The sequence below is a fragment of the Trachurus japonicus genome, chromosome 4, assembly GCF_045865225.1.
Source record: "Trachurus japonicus isolate A0001 chromosome 4, Traja_1.0".
Lineage (NCBI taxonomy): Eukaryota > Metazoa > Chordata > Actinopteri > Carangiformes > Carangidae > Trachurus > Trachurus japonicus.
The window spans coordinates 28041747-28057740 of record NC_140910.1 but is presented as its reverse complement, the minus strand read 5'-3'; the positions used below and the strand labels follow the sequence as shown (position 1 = coordinate 28057740).

The window sequence follows — 15994 nt, the reverse complement described above, 5'->3', positions numbered from 1 at the left end:
TGAGGTTGTGCAAGGCAGCCGTGGGACATCTGGCCACATCACAGCGCAGTGTTCCTGCTTTATGAGCAACAACAGCCGTAACTCTGAGAATAGAAGTGGCGGGAGTAAACCCGATGGCCCGCTGCGGAAAAACGCTGACTGAGTAAGAAACGGAGGAGAAGGAGGAGGAGGAGGAGGAAGACATGAAATGAAGCAAGAAAGAGGAAGAAAGAGGAGAAAGAATGCGTGTGTGTGGTAAGGAGGGAAAGATAGAAGCCGAGTCAGAGAGAGGGAGAGATGAGAAAGAGCTGACCGAGGACCAGAGGGCTGCGGACGTGTTATCGGGTAGGGCAGCGAGCTTTGCCCTTATACGGTCATCTGTGTGTACGACGTGTTGGGGAAAAAAAGGACACAAGCTTCATTCTGGTTTCACAGTTTCACAGGGACACTCAATCAGCCCCCGCGAGAAATATTATTTTTTGATTAATTGATCAATTACAACGTCTGTAAAAACCTATAAAACTTGAAGATATCCTGTTTACAGAGGCAGCGAGGCTTCATTTTTGCGCGGCTGGAGACGCCGGAGAGCGCGTTTGGCATTTTTGTCTGTTGTTGATTAATTTACCAGCTCCACTTATCTCCATCTCTCCTCCATCTCTCCTCCAGCACTTATCTGCATCACGCTTCGTTCCCACGTCTTCGTCGTCGTCTCTCGGTCTCGATGGCGACCACACCGCCTGTAGACTATAACACCCTCCCCGTTCCCACACCTATCTATCTGTGGTAACCCATTAGGGTTTACTGGCTGACCCCTGGCCTTGGCCGGGGTCGTGGCCGGGTTCCTTCATTAGGGGATAAATCATAAACACCTGAGCGGCTGACCTGGGTGCAAGCGCCGGGGCTGCAGTCATGTGGTATTCATTTTGGATCGCGGTGGCGTGTAAATCGGGTTAAACCAGCGCCCGCGACCCTCGGGGCTCAGAGCACATATTAAAAATGTGACCACAACCCTCTCACTATGTGTCATAATGCGTGTGACTATGTATGTGTGTGTGTGTGTGTGTGTGTGTGTGTGTGTGTGTGTGTGTGTGTGTGTGTGTGTGTGTGTCAGGTAGTTATGAGAAACCTGGCTCCGGCTGGTGAGTGAATATGACTTTATATAGAGCATGTAATTGAATACTTTTACACAACACAACAATGGTTTACCTTCTGTTCGAATGCTTTATTGTGGGTTTGGCCTGTTGACACATGACACAATGTTAAATCAAGACAAATTCAGTCTTATACCTTCACCCCCTCCCCTGTGTTTGGGTAATTTAAACTGGGTTTAGGTTATGTGGCCACAATTGAGCTTTGTGAACTGAAAAACGCTTAGTGATATTGATATTCTTACAGAAGTGCTTTGTATTCCTTCCACATACAGTAAGGTGTGTATTTTAAAGAACTAGTCATCATAGGTGAGTATTTCGCCTCCACGCCTGGAGAAGACGAATCATCACAGTCATTGATGCTGTATTTGGTAAAAATCTAAACTTTGAATAGTTTTTATTTGTTCTGTTTAAAGAAGAACTATGAAAGTCAGAGCGCTTTTCCTCTGTGTTGCTATCCCTCCTCCTGGCCATGTGCATTTGTTTACAACGAAGCTGGCAAGAAATCAGTGAATAGAGCGGTAGATGGCATTATATATCATATAGGATGTTATGATGTGTATATTTGTGTAGTTTAATCTGTCATAAACAAGAGATTACAGGTTACGGGGCACGTTTGGGTTGTGGTGCTGCAGAGATGAGAGCTGGGATGGGTGGCATGGATTTTGCAAAGTTGTTTTTCAGCTAAAAGATGCAAGGTGGAAGGCAGAGAGCCTCCATTCTCCCTTGTAACAAGTTAAACCATTTATTAAACCATCACAATTACTCCAAATCTGTTTAATTAAGGTAAAAATGTAGTATAGTTAAGATACAAATGCTGCACAGTTCCTCTTTAAATGACATGTAAAGTAAAGTGATCTGAGTGACTCCTTCTGGATCAGAAGTTCATTTAAAATTCCCTTTTCTAATCTATTTAATCGAAACAATGCAGCGGTGCGTGCTCTCCTCCTCTCCTCTATTAGTGTCAGATGTTGCGACAAAACAACAACAGCAGCCGCAGCGACAACAACAATGGGATCAAAGCGCGAAGCAGAAACAAAGCAGAGTGTGTGTCGTGCTGTGCGCTCACCTCTCCTCGGGCTCTCGTGGTTAAAGAGGATCCCATTGACGGCGAACATGTTGTAGGCCTCTCGAAAGTTCACCACGATCCAGTAGGCGTAGAGCTTGGCAGCACCTGGGAGGAGAGAGGACAGAGGAGAAACATCTTGGTAACGTTTGTATTTGTGTTGTTGTTTTAACACAGAAACCTGCTCTTGTGTCGGCCATGACGAGGAGGATCGAAGAAGAGTTTTCTCACTGAGAATGATGATTTTATTCTTCACTCATTCAACCTCCTCAGTGCTCGGTGCAGAGACAGAAACACTGCTCCTCTCTTTTCATGTCACGACTGCACACGGTGGTCCCACAGATCATATTTCACCATCAGTAATGAGAACCCTTTACACTTTACTTGACACCTATTTACTTACTATCTCTATAACGCATTATAATCATACTTATAATGAGTTATAATGCAGTTATAGCACTGTATAACTATAGTTATTAACACTCATAAATTATCATAATGCTTTATAACAATAATCATAACACACTATAAAGCATTTTATCATGACTTATAAGGTCAGGTATTATAATACGTTATAATTGTTAGTAACGCTGACAATGCCCACATCAATAATACATTATAAATATAGTTATAATGTGTTATAATTGGCTTATAAACATTATAAAATGCTCTATGGTGTGTTATTGTGGTATTGTTATAAAGCCTTGTGATCATTTATGAGTGTGTATATATATGTAGTTATACTGTACAGTGCTATAACTGTATTATAACTCATTCTAAGTATGGTTATAATGCATTATAGAGATAGGCGTCAAATAAATATTGTAGTCTCAGGAGCTGCGTTTTCTTTTTCTTACAGGTGTAAAATATGTCACAGCATTGTCTTGGTTTATAGACGTGTATAACTATCATTATAAACACTCATAAATTACCATAAGGCTTTATAACAATAAGAATAACACATCATCATAGAGCAATTATAACTCTATAATAATACTTGACCTTATAAGCCATTATAAAATGCTCTACGTTTTTTTTCTCTCTCGCCTTTCACCATCTTCCTCCCTTCACCCATGAAGAGGGGAATACCAGAGTGATTGAAAAGAGGAGGCGCCCAGTGATGGAGCCGTGAGGTCAGGATGTACACGGTGGAGGTGAGGGGGTGAGCCGCCGCCGCCGCCGCCGCCTCCACCTCCTTCTCACCGAGTCTAATTAATGAAGGAGCAGCCGCCCTCCTCATGATGGTATGTGCGCCTCCCATGCAGCCTCAGATTGAGTGCTGACAGATGGGGAAAGTGTCAGTGAGGAGAGCATTTAGACAACAGAGAACATGAAACCTGATCGCTCCCACACGTGTATCGCCTACGTGTGTGTGTGTGTGTGTGAGTTGAGTGTGAGTGTGTGTGTGCAAGTGTGTGTTGAAAGTGAGTGCTGAGTGCTGTGGATATAAAGGTGTCTTTGTTAAAACGAGAGCCACTCCAGTCCTCAGTCAGACGTTTGGCCTCGGGGTGTGTGGAGAGCTCAAACGCTGCCTGAGTACTGAAGCCCCCCTCTATTCACACACACACACACACACACACACATATTCACAAATGCACACACACACACACACACACACAGAAAAAGTGCTGCAGAGGTATCCAACAATCTGTATACCCTTACAAGGCCATCCTACATTCGCCTGACAAATGGTGCAAGGTAGAAAAGCTTAGGTAATCTGTGAGTGCGTTTCCATGTGGAGCCACGGCGGCGGCGGCCACGGCGGCTACGTCACCGTGACGTGGCGGCGGTCGCGTGTTGTTAGTTACCGTAAGGTGAGCGAGGGTAGAAGGGAGTGGTTTCCTTCTGAGGGATCTCCTGGACTTTGCCGTACAGCTCGCTGGTGGAGGCCTGGTAGAACTTGACGGAGTTGGTCAGACCGCACGTCTTGATGGCGTCCAGGAGACGGAGCGTGCCCACGCCGTCCACGTTGGCGGTGTACTCGGCCAGATCAAAGGAGACCTGTGGTGGGAGGAGGAGAAGAAAATGGAGAAATTTTTAAGAGAGATTCTATGAGGAAGTCATAATATTCAATGTGCACTGTAAAAATGAGACTTCATGTCTAAAGCAGAAACAAGTTTCACGTTTATATCAGGTGAGACCAAAGTGAGAGTTAGTTAGAAAAACAAGTTCATTTCTATTTTTTCTTTTCAGAAAATATACTTTTCTTTTTTCTATTTTGAAAAGTTGACACTAAATCGCTCCAATTAAATGTTATGATGGATTTTTATCACCTGCCTCACAACGACCTGAATGTGGAAAAAGTGTTTTGTTGAATTGCTTTGTTGAATGTCTGTAAAACCACATCAATCTGTTGTTTTTTGCAGTATTTGGGAGTTTGTTTTCCATTTCACCAGTTTCCATTCAGTTTTCAGGTTCATATCGCACATTGAGCAGGTGAACGGAAACAAACGTATTGATCAGCATCAGGCGAACTGCAGGTTGAGAATCTTTTACGTTCAATTACAATTTTACATGGATCTCAATGGTTGATCTTATTGCTAACTTTATTTATAGCCTCAGGCCAGTTCTGTCATTTTATTCAACACATACCGACTTAACTAATAAAATCAGCTTCTTAAGTTTCCTCAATCTTCATGTTCACCTCTTAAATGTGCAGGTTCTGGTACAATCAGCCAATCACAGTCTACCTTTTGAAATGTTTTGTCTGCCGTAATTAAAGTTATCATCATTCTGTTTAATCAACAGATTGACCTATAAAATGTAATGACTTTATTCAATAAAAAAAATAAGTAAAATCCAAAATCTACATGACAAACAACAGAAAACAGAAACACAACACATCTTCATGATCAGCCAATCAGCTAACAGCTTTCATACTAAATCCATAGATGCTCTTTTGAATCATCGACATGTGAATGATGTGGATTGTTTCCTCCACAGAGGTCACAGGGTCACAGGAAAACTATCTCTCCTCCGGCAGAAGGTGGGAGGCAACAAACTTGACCTGAGGGGGGGGGCGGGGGCGGGGGAGGGGGGTTTGTTTCTGGAGTCCATCAGAGCCAATCACAAAGCCCATAACTCAAACTTTAACACTCCAACTCCCAGAATGCCGGTTTCCACTGCTGCGAGCCAAGAGGGGAGGGAACGTTAATGAACACTTGAGGAGGAGGGAGGGAGGGAATTCAATTTAAATTAGAAATGGATGTGCGTGTGTGCGTGTGAGGCGCTATGTGTACTTGGACTGTGTGTGCTTGTGCGAGCGCCAGCTTGGCCTCGGGCTCCCAATCAGGCGTGACGGTTAAAAGCCGTGCTGGTTAGTGGTCACCACACCTGGAGCAAGCAGCGTGAGCCACGTCTGTGCAGAGGAAACGTTTTGGCCCTTTAGTGCTTCCACACCAGAGCAGAGCGCACGGCCAGATAAAGACCCCTTATTTAAGGCTGGGACCCAAGAACACTGGGCCTCTATTCCACTCACGGTGCATACACACACACACACACACTCACACACACATATGCAACGACACACACACACACACACACAGGGAGCAGGTTTGATCAGGGTCGATTACACTCCACGGCTCAGTGTAATTACCTGTGACGCTCCACTCAGGCTTTTACTTTGCATTCTGGCATTTTCATTTACATTCACATCGTTTACAAGAAAAAAGTGCAGCAACGCTTTATAAACCGACACGTACCGACCATCCCGTACTATTACATCATGACACGTCCGACACACAACAACAGTTACAGCAACACCGGCAGCTGCACAAAAAAACAGGACGCGATCCAACAACTGGAGCTGAGTATTGATCACAGAGCAGCCGAGAGTAAACATCTGGATTTCAAATAAAAACTAATATCATGAACTTTTTTTTTTTGACACTATTCACCAGTTATTTTATTCACTCATCCGTTAAGACTTCACTTGTGCAGTTCAGACTTCCCTGTTGCATCAATGAGCTCTGGGGTCAGGAAGTCGTCCGGGCCCAGATGCAGCAGCAAAAAAACGGGCCCGACGCCACGACACGACCACCAACATGTCTCCCAGATGGATCAGGTTCTCCTGCAGGAATGCAGTGTTTTCCTCTCTTCCGAACATAATGCTGCTCATTTAAACCAGAAAAACTTCTATTTTGGTCTCATGCGTCCACAAAAAAACTTTTTCTTTTCTTTTTTTTTTTTCTTCTTGTTTCGTCCTCCAACGGCCCTCTGGCTTTGTTCACGTGACGAGCAACAATGTTCTCTGTGGTGAACTCTGACATGCAAACCATTGACTATATAATCAGTCACTGTGAGAGAGGCCTGTGGTGACACCGAGTTGGTTTATGTTGCATGAACACCTTGCTCTTGGCAGGATCTTTGTTAGTTGAAGAAGGGTCCAAATATAATCCAGACCGATGAGCATCTCCACCTGTGTGGTCAAAAAAGTGTGGTCAAAAACACCCGAGTGGTCAAAAACACCTGACTCTACCGCAATCTCCAAATTAACCGTTTATCCTGGAGGTTTGCCAGTAAACAAATGACTGGGTATCATATCTGTGTCTCATCTGACCGTGTTTTATGTCATTTTTATGCACAAATAGAGAAAGTTCGAACACCACTGTCATGTAATCCTCAGGTCCACCTTCGCCTCTCTCCCCCTCTTCCTCTTCCTCCTGCTCTGTCACTGCTCACGCACTCCCCTCCCCTCCCATCCCACCTTCTCCTCTTCCTGGTGTGTGTGAGTCTGCCCATTCCTCTTGTTTTTCCTCCACCAACAAGGTCTACAACACACACACACACACACACACACACCGAGACACACAGAGAGACACAGACTCCGGGTATCAAAACCAGCTGAGAGGGGCAGGTTCCAGGACGCCTTGACAACTTAAATCAAACAAATTGCCTTAATGCCTCCATTCTCTGTCATTATGTAAGGCCGGGGCCTGAGCGCTGACGTTTTAAAGGCCAGACGTTTGTGTTCACCAGCGTGTGTGTGTGTCTGTCTGTATATATGCAGTGTGTGTGTGTGTGTGTGTGTGTGTGTGTGTGTCTCGAGGGTTGGCTGCTGGGGCCCCTCGGTCGACCTGGCAGATATTGTTCTGTTCTGGGAAGCCGGCCAGGCTCTGTCAGCATTGGGGGTCCGCCACCACCACCACCACCACCACCTCCTCCTCCTCCTCCTCCTCCTCCTCCTCCGCCGCCGCCGTGGAGCAAATATCCCGACCCCGAAAAAAACGATTGGTTTAAAAAAGGTTCTAAATGTGCAGGATATACGTGCTGCATTTGGCGGTTTCGTTTCTTTCCTGCTCACACACGGCCTGTTGAAATGCATGCCTGAAACTGGGGAATGTGACCCTCTGCATGGGTGTGTGTGGGAGTGTGTGAATGTCAGTGTGTGTGTGTGTGTGTGTGTGTGTCTTGACAGATGTATAAATATGATCTACATTTATTCAGCCGTGGCCGCTCTCTGCAGACCCGCATGGCCTCCATTATGGAATAATATGGAGGCATCAACTTGTATATAAACACTGGAAGAGGAACGTCGAGTTTTTTTGTGCGTTACGAGAAAAAAAGATTGAAGAATAAAGAAATAAATCAAAGAAAAAAGATGACTCTGCCAAGTTTTAAGAGAAACTTTACAACTGCATGTTATTTTAATTAATTTGACCAATTTCAATATTTTTTATTGAATAACAGAAAATGCAGCTTTATTATGTTTACAATATATGTTTTCTTTAATATCAAATCATCTGCTTATTGATTTTTACCGGCCAAACTTCTAATGGTTCCTTCGAGGCCCAACCTATCCCATGATTCATAGCATACCAGAAATAAAATGGCAGCTGACAAACACCCACAGAGAGGCCTGAGGGTGACACTTTGATGCACATGTATCAGATTTCAGCTCGGTTCAACAGCGAACACGAAAACCAAGGGCCCTAAAAACCTCAAGAAGATGTCAGGCTATACGTGTTGTCAAGGTTGCTAGGCGACAGGAGCAGCACATAACATAACGGTAAGGCTTCCAGCTACATGGGGCCACACGAAATATGACTCAGTTATTCAATAATAAATATTAAAACTGGCAAAATTAATTCAAATAACATGCAATTGTTAAGTTTCTCTTAAAACTTGGCACAAGCTAAGCTAAGCTAAGACCAGACTGGTTCATTTCAGTTTAGCTTCCAGCTACATGGGGCCACACAAAATACGTATAGCTAGTCTACAGTTAATATGGGACACAATGGCAGCACATATTAATATTAATCCTAATGTTTAGTCTTTGATGATGCATTTACAGGTAAATATTTAGATGTAAACAGTGTGTTTAAATGTTGTGTATTCTCATTTGAGAAAGTGCTTCTTTTTTTCTTTTTAATTTGCATAACAAGGACATGTTATATTAAATTCTAATAATAACCTCAATCAATGACAAAATTGCATCTTGTTATCTTGTAACTTAATTTAATAAGTTTATTTGTATCAGGGACAATGTACAAAATAACATTAGTCTCGAGATGAGAGAAGATGCTTTGTACCGGATTTAGCTTACTAACTACTTTCTATCCGTAGTCCCTGTATCGAAGTATAGACTTTAGATAATGAATAATTACTGAAAATTGTGCAGTCAAGGTAAAGCTTAATGCATTAATGTGCATTTGTTACAGTCTAAATATGTACAGTATGTGTAAACTGATATTCTCTACAATAACTTTTAGGCCCCATACGTCTACTCAGCAAATGTATTGGTAAATCAATTTGTAATAATCCTAAATGCACCTGTTTCTCATGCTCAAACTATAATTAAGATTAATATTATATTTTATATATATATATTAGCCTATAATATGAGCCAGAACAGTGAGTTATGCAGAGCACCAACCTGCTGCTGTTGGTTCAGAGGAGTCACCACAGCGTAAAAACACGGTGATGCAGCAGATTAATGACCTCAGAGGTAAAGTGTCATCATGCCGCAGATTCCAGAGAAATTAGAGGAGAAACAAGTGAAAGCAGCCGAGGCGCCCCCCTCTCTGAGCTGAGTGTCTCTCCCTCTTTCTTGTTAGAGTGCGCCTCGTTTTTTTAAAACATCGAAACTCCGGCACATTCCTAAAAACCACAAACACCCAAATAAAGAAGAACGCCCTGAAGGTGAAGACGATTGAGAGAGGGATAGAGAGAGACGGCAAGAGAGAGAGAGGTTGGTATGGAGAAGAAGAAAAGCAGAAACAGACAGAAAGAGTGTGTATGTGTGCGAGCGCGTGTGCATGAGCATGGGTGGGGGTTTGTGGAGAGAAACCACAGTCAATTACACCTTTACTCATCACATTACAGGCCAACTGAAATTAGAGCAGTCGTGTGTTAACAGGGCAAAGACAAACAGACTGAATTCCCTCCAGGAGAGAGAGAGGTTCAGACCCGACCTGGCAACCCACGCACCGCCAGACAGATCAATTACTCTGCTTTCATCAGCTCAACTACGGTGTCACTCATCTGCGTGATGAAGTCAATACTGTACACACAGACCCCCACTTTCCCCTGCAGAGACGAAACCTCTGCACGACGCAGCTCCTCTTGGTGTTTGGATTATTATCCCCCCCTTTTTTTTCTCTCTTCTTTCTTCCTTTCTTCATTGAGGTGGGCGAAGCAAGTTTCGAGCACTTAATTTGTGTGATAATAATCCTTTTCCGTCTGATTCAGACTACAACAGCTGCAGCTGGAAAAGCCTGACTGCTCCTTGATTTATTGTATAGAGCTGTTTTGGTTTTTTTGCCTCAGTCTGGCTGCTACACAAGCCCAGTTTACATGAGGTAAGGTGCAGTGAGCACAACACAGCTCAACCAAAGACGATCGGTTTTAAAGTCATAAGTCATCTCTATGCATCATTCTGATCATTGCAAAGATCACTTGCTGCTCAGTTGGGCCGTCCCTAGTAAACGTGGGTATTTTCTGGCTCCTGTTAAAGGGATAGTTCAACATTTTGCCAAATTGGCCCATTGCCATAATCCCTATAGTTTTAGGAGTAGGTTTGTTACCTTTATTCGTCGGTGCAAGCTATTTTTAGAACGGCAGAGCAGAGCCGCGAGCTGCTCAGAGCTACGCTACGGAGGCTAATGGGATTTCTTGGTTTCCCTCATCAAACGGAGGGAAACCAAACAGAGTTGTTTCCGAGAAATTGCCCCCAATGGGAACGCGCATCAGCGGTTTTGCATGAATTTACCTCGAAAACAAACAAAACAAATAAACTCCCATGAAATCCCATGAGCCTGCGTAGCGTAGCTCTGAGCAGCTCACGGCTCTGCTCTGCCGTTCTAAAAATAGCTTGCACCGACAATTAAAGGTAATGAACCTACTGCTATGACTATAGGGATCATGGCAATGGGCCAATTTGCCAACATGTTGAACTATCCCTTTAAACCAGAAACATCAAATCAAAAGAGTGAGCTGCAGCCTTGAAATAAGTTTTAAAAACACACTATCGCCAATTTCAAACCACACAAACCATGTTTCTGCTTCTGAAAACATATATCATAAGTCTCTGTGAACATGAAAACTCAGTAGCGGAACAGGATTTTGAATTGCTCCATAATTTTCCATGTTCTCACAAGCTGCCTAAGCTACTGTTGCCATATGTACCGTATGTGGGCCGACACCAACAGCCCACTCTCAAAACACAACTGTATCTCCATCATCATCACCATCACCATCATCATCATCATCGGGTGTTGCTGCGTTGTGATGAAACTCAAGGGGGGGAATCTCTCCACCTCCAGTTCTGTCTTGTTGGGAGTTGTGTCACTCGAGCTCATCTGTTCACACACACACACCTGAAAAACAAGTGTGTGTGTGTGTGTTTTTTCCCCCTCTCGCTCCGAGTCAAAGAGGATTTTCCCTGAGATGCAGACCCAACACGACGAGTGTGACAGTGAGAGGTTGTGACAGGGAGACGGGAGACGTGGACGTTACATCACAACATCACCTGGTCTACACAACACGTTATGGGATGGGGAAAAAAGAAAGATACAGCATAGTATTGCAATATTTGGTGAGGCATTTATAGTCAAGTATCAATATCTATGATGTAAAGCGCTATTACAAATACTTTTGATCTCTGTGTTGGTCGGTCTGTCTGCTTGACAATCCTATTTTGCAAGAATAAAAATGACTGAAGTGACATGAACAGACTGAGAACTTTATCTTATTAGATGAACAGATGTTTTGGGGGGTTTTTTTCAGGATAAAAATTGCAGCAATAAATCACTGCAATACTAAGGATATCGTAAAATGAATGTAAAATAGCAGTTGCACGGCCGCTTCTACACATCAGTTTAGTTTAGATTAGTTTAGTTTAGTTTAGTTTAGTTTAGTTTAGTTTAGTTTAGTTTAGTTTAGTTTAGTTTAGTGTTTAGTTTAGTTTAGTTTAGTTTAGTTTAGTTTAGTTTAGTTTAGTGTTTATTTCTCAGGGACGTCACACAATTGATAGTTGCATCCGTAGTCTGTGGGCAGGCAGACAAAGGTTGATTATGACAGAACATAAACATGATGATACATTGCGTCTCAAGTATGTCAGTAATTAAGTAAGTGCACACGTCCACACATACATAACATACGCTACTCATCGTACCAGGAATTCCCTGGGAACAAAGCGTTTTGTTCAGCAGGTGTTACCTGAAGACTAAAAATAAAGACAGTGACAGGCTGAAACACCGGTGCTCTGAACAGCTTTAATTACAGAGTGTACCTGAAGGAAATCCAAACAGTTTATTAATAGTGCCTCTGTCCAACAACAGCATAGTTCACATGGTTCACACTGGATCGCTGCATATGGGTTTAACGAAAACATATTTTGATACAAAGGCCTGAAAGACTTTGCAGCTTCCTTTTCAAGCGCATGCTACGTGACTTGGGACCTTTTTACTACATAAACAAACTAGACAACACACGTGGTCGGCTCAACAGCTGAAGCTCTGGTCAGTGACAATGCCAACTTTAATGTGTTTGTGCAAGAAAACAAGCAGGGACGGCGTGCAGTAGCCGCACTGTTTACATGCAGAACGCTGGAAAAGGCCATAAGAGAAGAACAGCGGCGTTATGGGACCAGGAATAGTCAAAATGCACACAAACTTGCCCCATGAGTAAGAAGCTGGTGGAAACTTGCCTTTAATACATCGGATGAAATGCACCAGTGAGAAGATTTTCTCCCTTAGTTTCCTCACATGTTTCCTTTATTGTGGCGGCTCAGACACATAGAAGATGAGACTAAACATCGACATGTTGATCAACCCAAGGAGGGCTTAAGGGATGAGATTAATAAACTAAACAGACATACGTTTAAGCAGCAACTTCAAGGTCGACGACATGCATTTCTCAAATCTGGGATCTGTCTAATTACAGGCGTCTTGTGCTCAGGTTTTTGTGTGGAGGCTGCTGCAGCTATGGCAATGGACAAATACAAGTCAAACAGATCAGGTGGATCTGAGAGAGACAGATGGAGACGTGGGAGGAGGAGGAGTGGGCAGCGCATGTGTGGAGAGATGCATGCTGCAGCAGCGTATGTCGGGACAGGTAGACGGAGAGCTGGAGATTGGCTGTCAACCTGTGAAATTATGCAACAGAGTCTGGAAAGTCCCTGTCTGCCTCCTGGCACTCTCCACTCTACCTCTCTTTCTTCTTTTTCCTCTTCTTCTTCTTATTCTTCTGTCTTTTTTTTGTTGTTGCATTAAAGAAGACATGGATGTGAACAGGTGGTGTCCATCACCTCTGGACACCAAAAATGTGCAGTCAAGTCTGCGGTCCAAAAGTCCATCATTTCATTCTGATAGTTTTTCCGAGCACCAGCGCCAGCCTCAGATCCTTATGTATCAATCACGTTGCAATGCGCCTCAACAGAAGATATAACTTTATTATAGTAATGTATCCACAGAAACCTCCCAAACACTGCAGACTGTAGCAGTTTGACCAAAACAGGAGACAAAAAAACAGCTTCTGTCTTCCAATATCGTGTTTTTTAGCCGTACGCTGCATCTTCTGACTGTACTCTGGCATGAAGCTGAAATATTTGGGATATAATGATCATATGGTGAGGCGGTGAAAAAGCTGACTGCGTGGTTTCTGCTAACTTTCTCATTCTGTTTTGACCGCTTAGCCGACTTGAAGTGCTGAAAACACTGAAATTAATCATTGTTTTCATTTTTTCATCTATTGAAAAATAGCAAAGAAAAGCTCCTCGTGCTTCCCCGAGGTCCAAAGTGATGTTTTAAAATTGCTTAAGAGACGCCAGAAGCCAAAGATTGACAATTGACATTATACATGATACACAAAATAAATAAAAAGGAGGACGACTTCATTATTTCAGAAAAGAGGAGGTCAGCTTTTTGCTATCTACAATCAACAAGCATTAAAAGAGAAGGACAAACTCAATAAGCCTGAGAGGAGACACAAAAGAGCAGGAGTTTCTATGAGAGCAGACGGCGGAGGTGCAGCCGTACACCCCATTCCTTTAGCATTGGATAAGAGCTGCGCCTGGAAGAGAGCCTGCTTGGAAAAGTCAATCAAGAAAAGAAGAAACCCTTCATTCCTCCCTTCCCTCGATCGCCTGATCTACCCTGCAGACATTCACCACCAATCAATCACTCCTGCCTCACACACATAAACACACGTGTAAACATGGCAACAGGTCTTGATGCAGCCGGCTGCGGTCATGGCCCGTGGCGGTGGGAGAGCAATCAACTCCTCCAAACCTACACTGACACACAGGAACACGCAGGTAGAAACACTTCAGTGAGTCTTCACCAGGAGTGGAGCTTCAACTCACTGCAACCAGCTGCAGCGAGCCGACTGATGGAGGAGGTCGACTGGGGCCGTGAACATGGATACGGGTTCAGGAGAATCCACAAATGTTTTTCATGGGAGGTCGAAAACAGAGTTTTTTGGGGGGGAAACGGGTTCCAGAGCGGTTAAATCTCAAAAAGGTCACCCCCGCGTTTTCCCTAACAGATCTGTTGTGAAACGATGATGTCAGAACCCAACCTCTCTGACCTGTAACCACCACTAGATGTAACAACAACAACGATAACAATAACAACAACAATGGCCGACTAAGACAGATACTACGCCTTAAACACGCCCGTTAAATTCGCATTGATCTGCATATTAAGACTGGCGCGACTCCCAGTCAACATTTAGTCGACTTGTTTGGAGTTTGAATACAGCACGTATAGAGAGCCTAAGCAGAAGCAGAAAGTAACGTCGCCATGGGACCTCGATTCAGAAAAAAATCTCCATGTAAGTGAACGGGAGTCAAAATTGTATTTTGTGATCCGACTGAATTGTGCCATGAGAAAAAAATACAACATTGTGTTTCATGCCGAGAAATCAGCAGTCTGTTGTAAAATAAAATGCTGAAAAATCCGTAACCAGAAAGACTACAGGTCGCGTAGGTGACGTCACACACCACATGGCGCCCTTTCCCGTGTCAGCTGGTGACGTATCTTTTGTGGGACACCCGATCTGTAGTCTGTAGAGCGTTGTCACACAAAATTAATTCTTCCTTTGCCGTTTTACGACGAACTGCTGATTTCTTGCCATGAAACGCAATGTTTTAAATAGGTTAAGGTCATATATTTTTCTCATGACACAAAGCAATCGGATCACGAAATAAAATTTTGACTCCCGTTCACTCACATGGAGATTTTTTCCGAATTGAGGTCCCATGGTGAGTGTTATTTCCGCTTCCGCTCTCTATATCCTTTTTAGGTCTTCTTCCCCATTTACAGTGCCACACAGGCCTGGCATGTGTACTACAGCACTTTGAGTCGTTTTCAGTGGATCCATGTGTATGCAGACATTTCAAAATTTTTGACATTGACATTTCAAAAAGTTCTGTTTCCATGTGGAGGCCTAAAATAGTTGAACTGCTCTGATCGTACCAAGGTAAACAATAAAAATCCCTCTGCTCCTGAAAACGACGCCCCAGTCAGATCCTGTGATGATCTCCGCTGACACACACACACACGGTAGAAAACGAGAGATGAAAACTGGCTTCATTACAGAACCGCAAAGCAACCGTGTGCACACAAACATCGCTGTTAGAGTAATTCCTGTACAAACAACAAAGAGCAACCAACCGTTCTGCAGGGAATCCACTCCAACACCTTTTCTACTGATGAATCAAACAGACATGGAAATGTTTCTAAACTGACTGTGGTTCAATTTTCTGTTTTTTTTTTTTTTTTGATGATGATGATGATGATATTTGTTTGTGTACAACAGTAATGAAAAGGTAATGGAAATTTACAAGCCATCCCAAAAAAGAGAGAGAAGAGCAAATGAAGCAATAGAAGGTGAAATAATGAAGACTGACTAATCACACTGTTTGATGATTCATCATTTGGTAGCAACAGAACGTCAACACTTCGTTTCTATACATTCTGACATACGGACGGACTTCTACTATATTAAATGGTCTGAATAGATTATAACACAGGTGGTGAATTGTGATCAAAATAATTTATTATCTCTTTTCTATCAAGGATTCATTTCACTTGTTAAATACTCCAAACATCTCACATCTCAGCAGGGGTGGACTGGGACAAAAATTTGGCCCTGGACTTTTTGGTCCAGACCGGCCCACTATCTGCGCACGGATATTTTGCCAACTAGCACCGTTGATGTACATACAAACACACAAGCTCTTAATAACACCACTACTAAACGATATACAATATACAACAAAGTAGAGGAATAGTGTGGAATAGTTTGAACAAGATTACATGCACATAATGCATGCAATCAGAACTTTGGCTAGTTGGCT

General features: G+C 43.2%; 1 protein-coding gene across 1 annotated transcript in view; it reads right to left on the bottom strand.

Moving 5' to 3' along the window:
* gmds (GDP-mannose 4,6-dehydratase) overlaps positions 1-15994 on the bottom strand; it is a 183445-nt gene that overhangs the window by 110959 nt on the left and 56492 nt on the right. The window contains exons 5-6 of the mRNA XM_085775090.1: positions 4002-4194; positions 2197-2301 (exon numbers count right to left, since the gene is read on the bottom strand). Of these exons, the coding sequence (XP_085631216.1) occupies positions 2197-2301; positions 4002-4194 (298 nt within the window). The remainder of the gene's footprint in view (positions 1-2196; positions 2302-4001; positions 4195-15994) is intronic.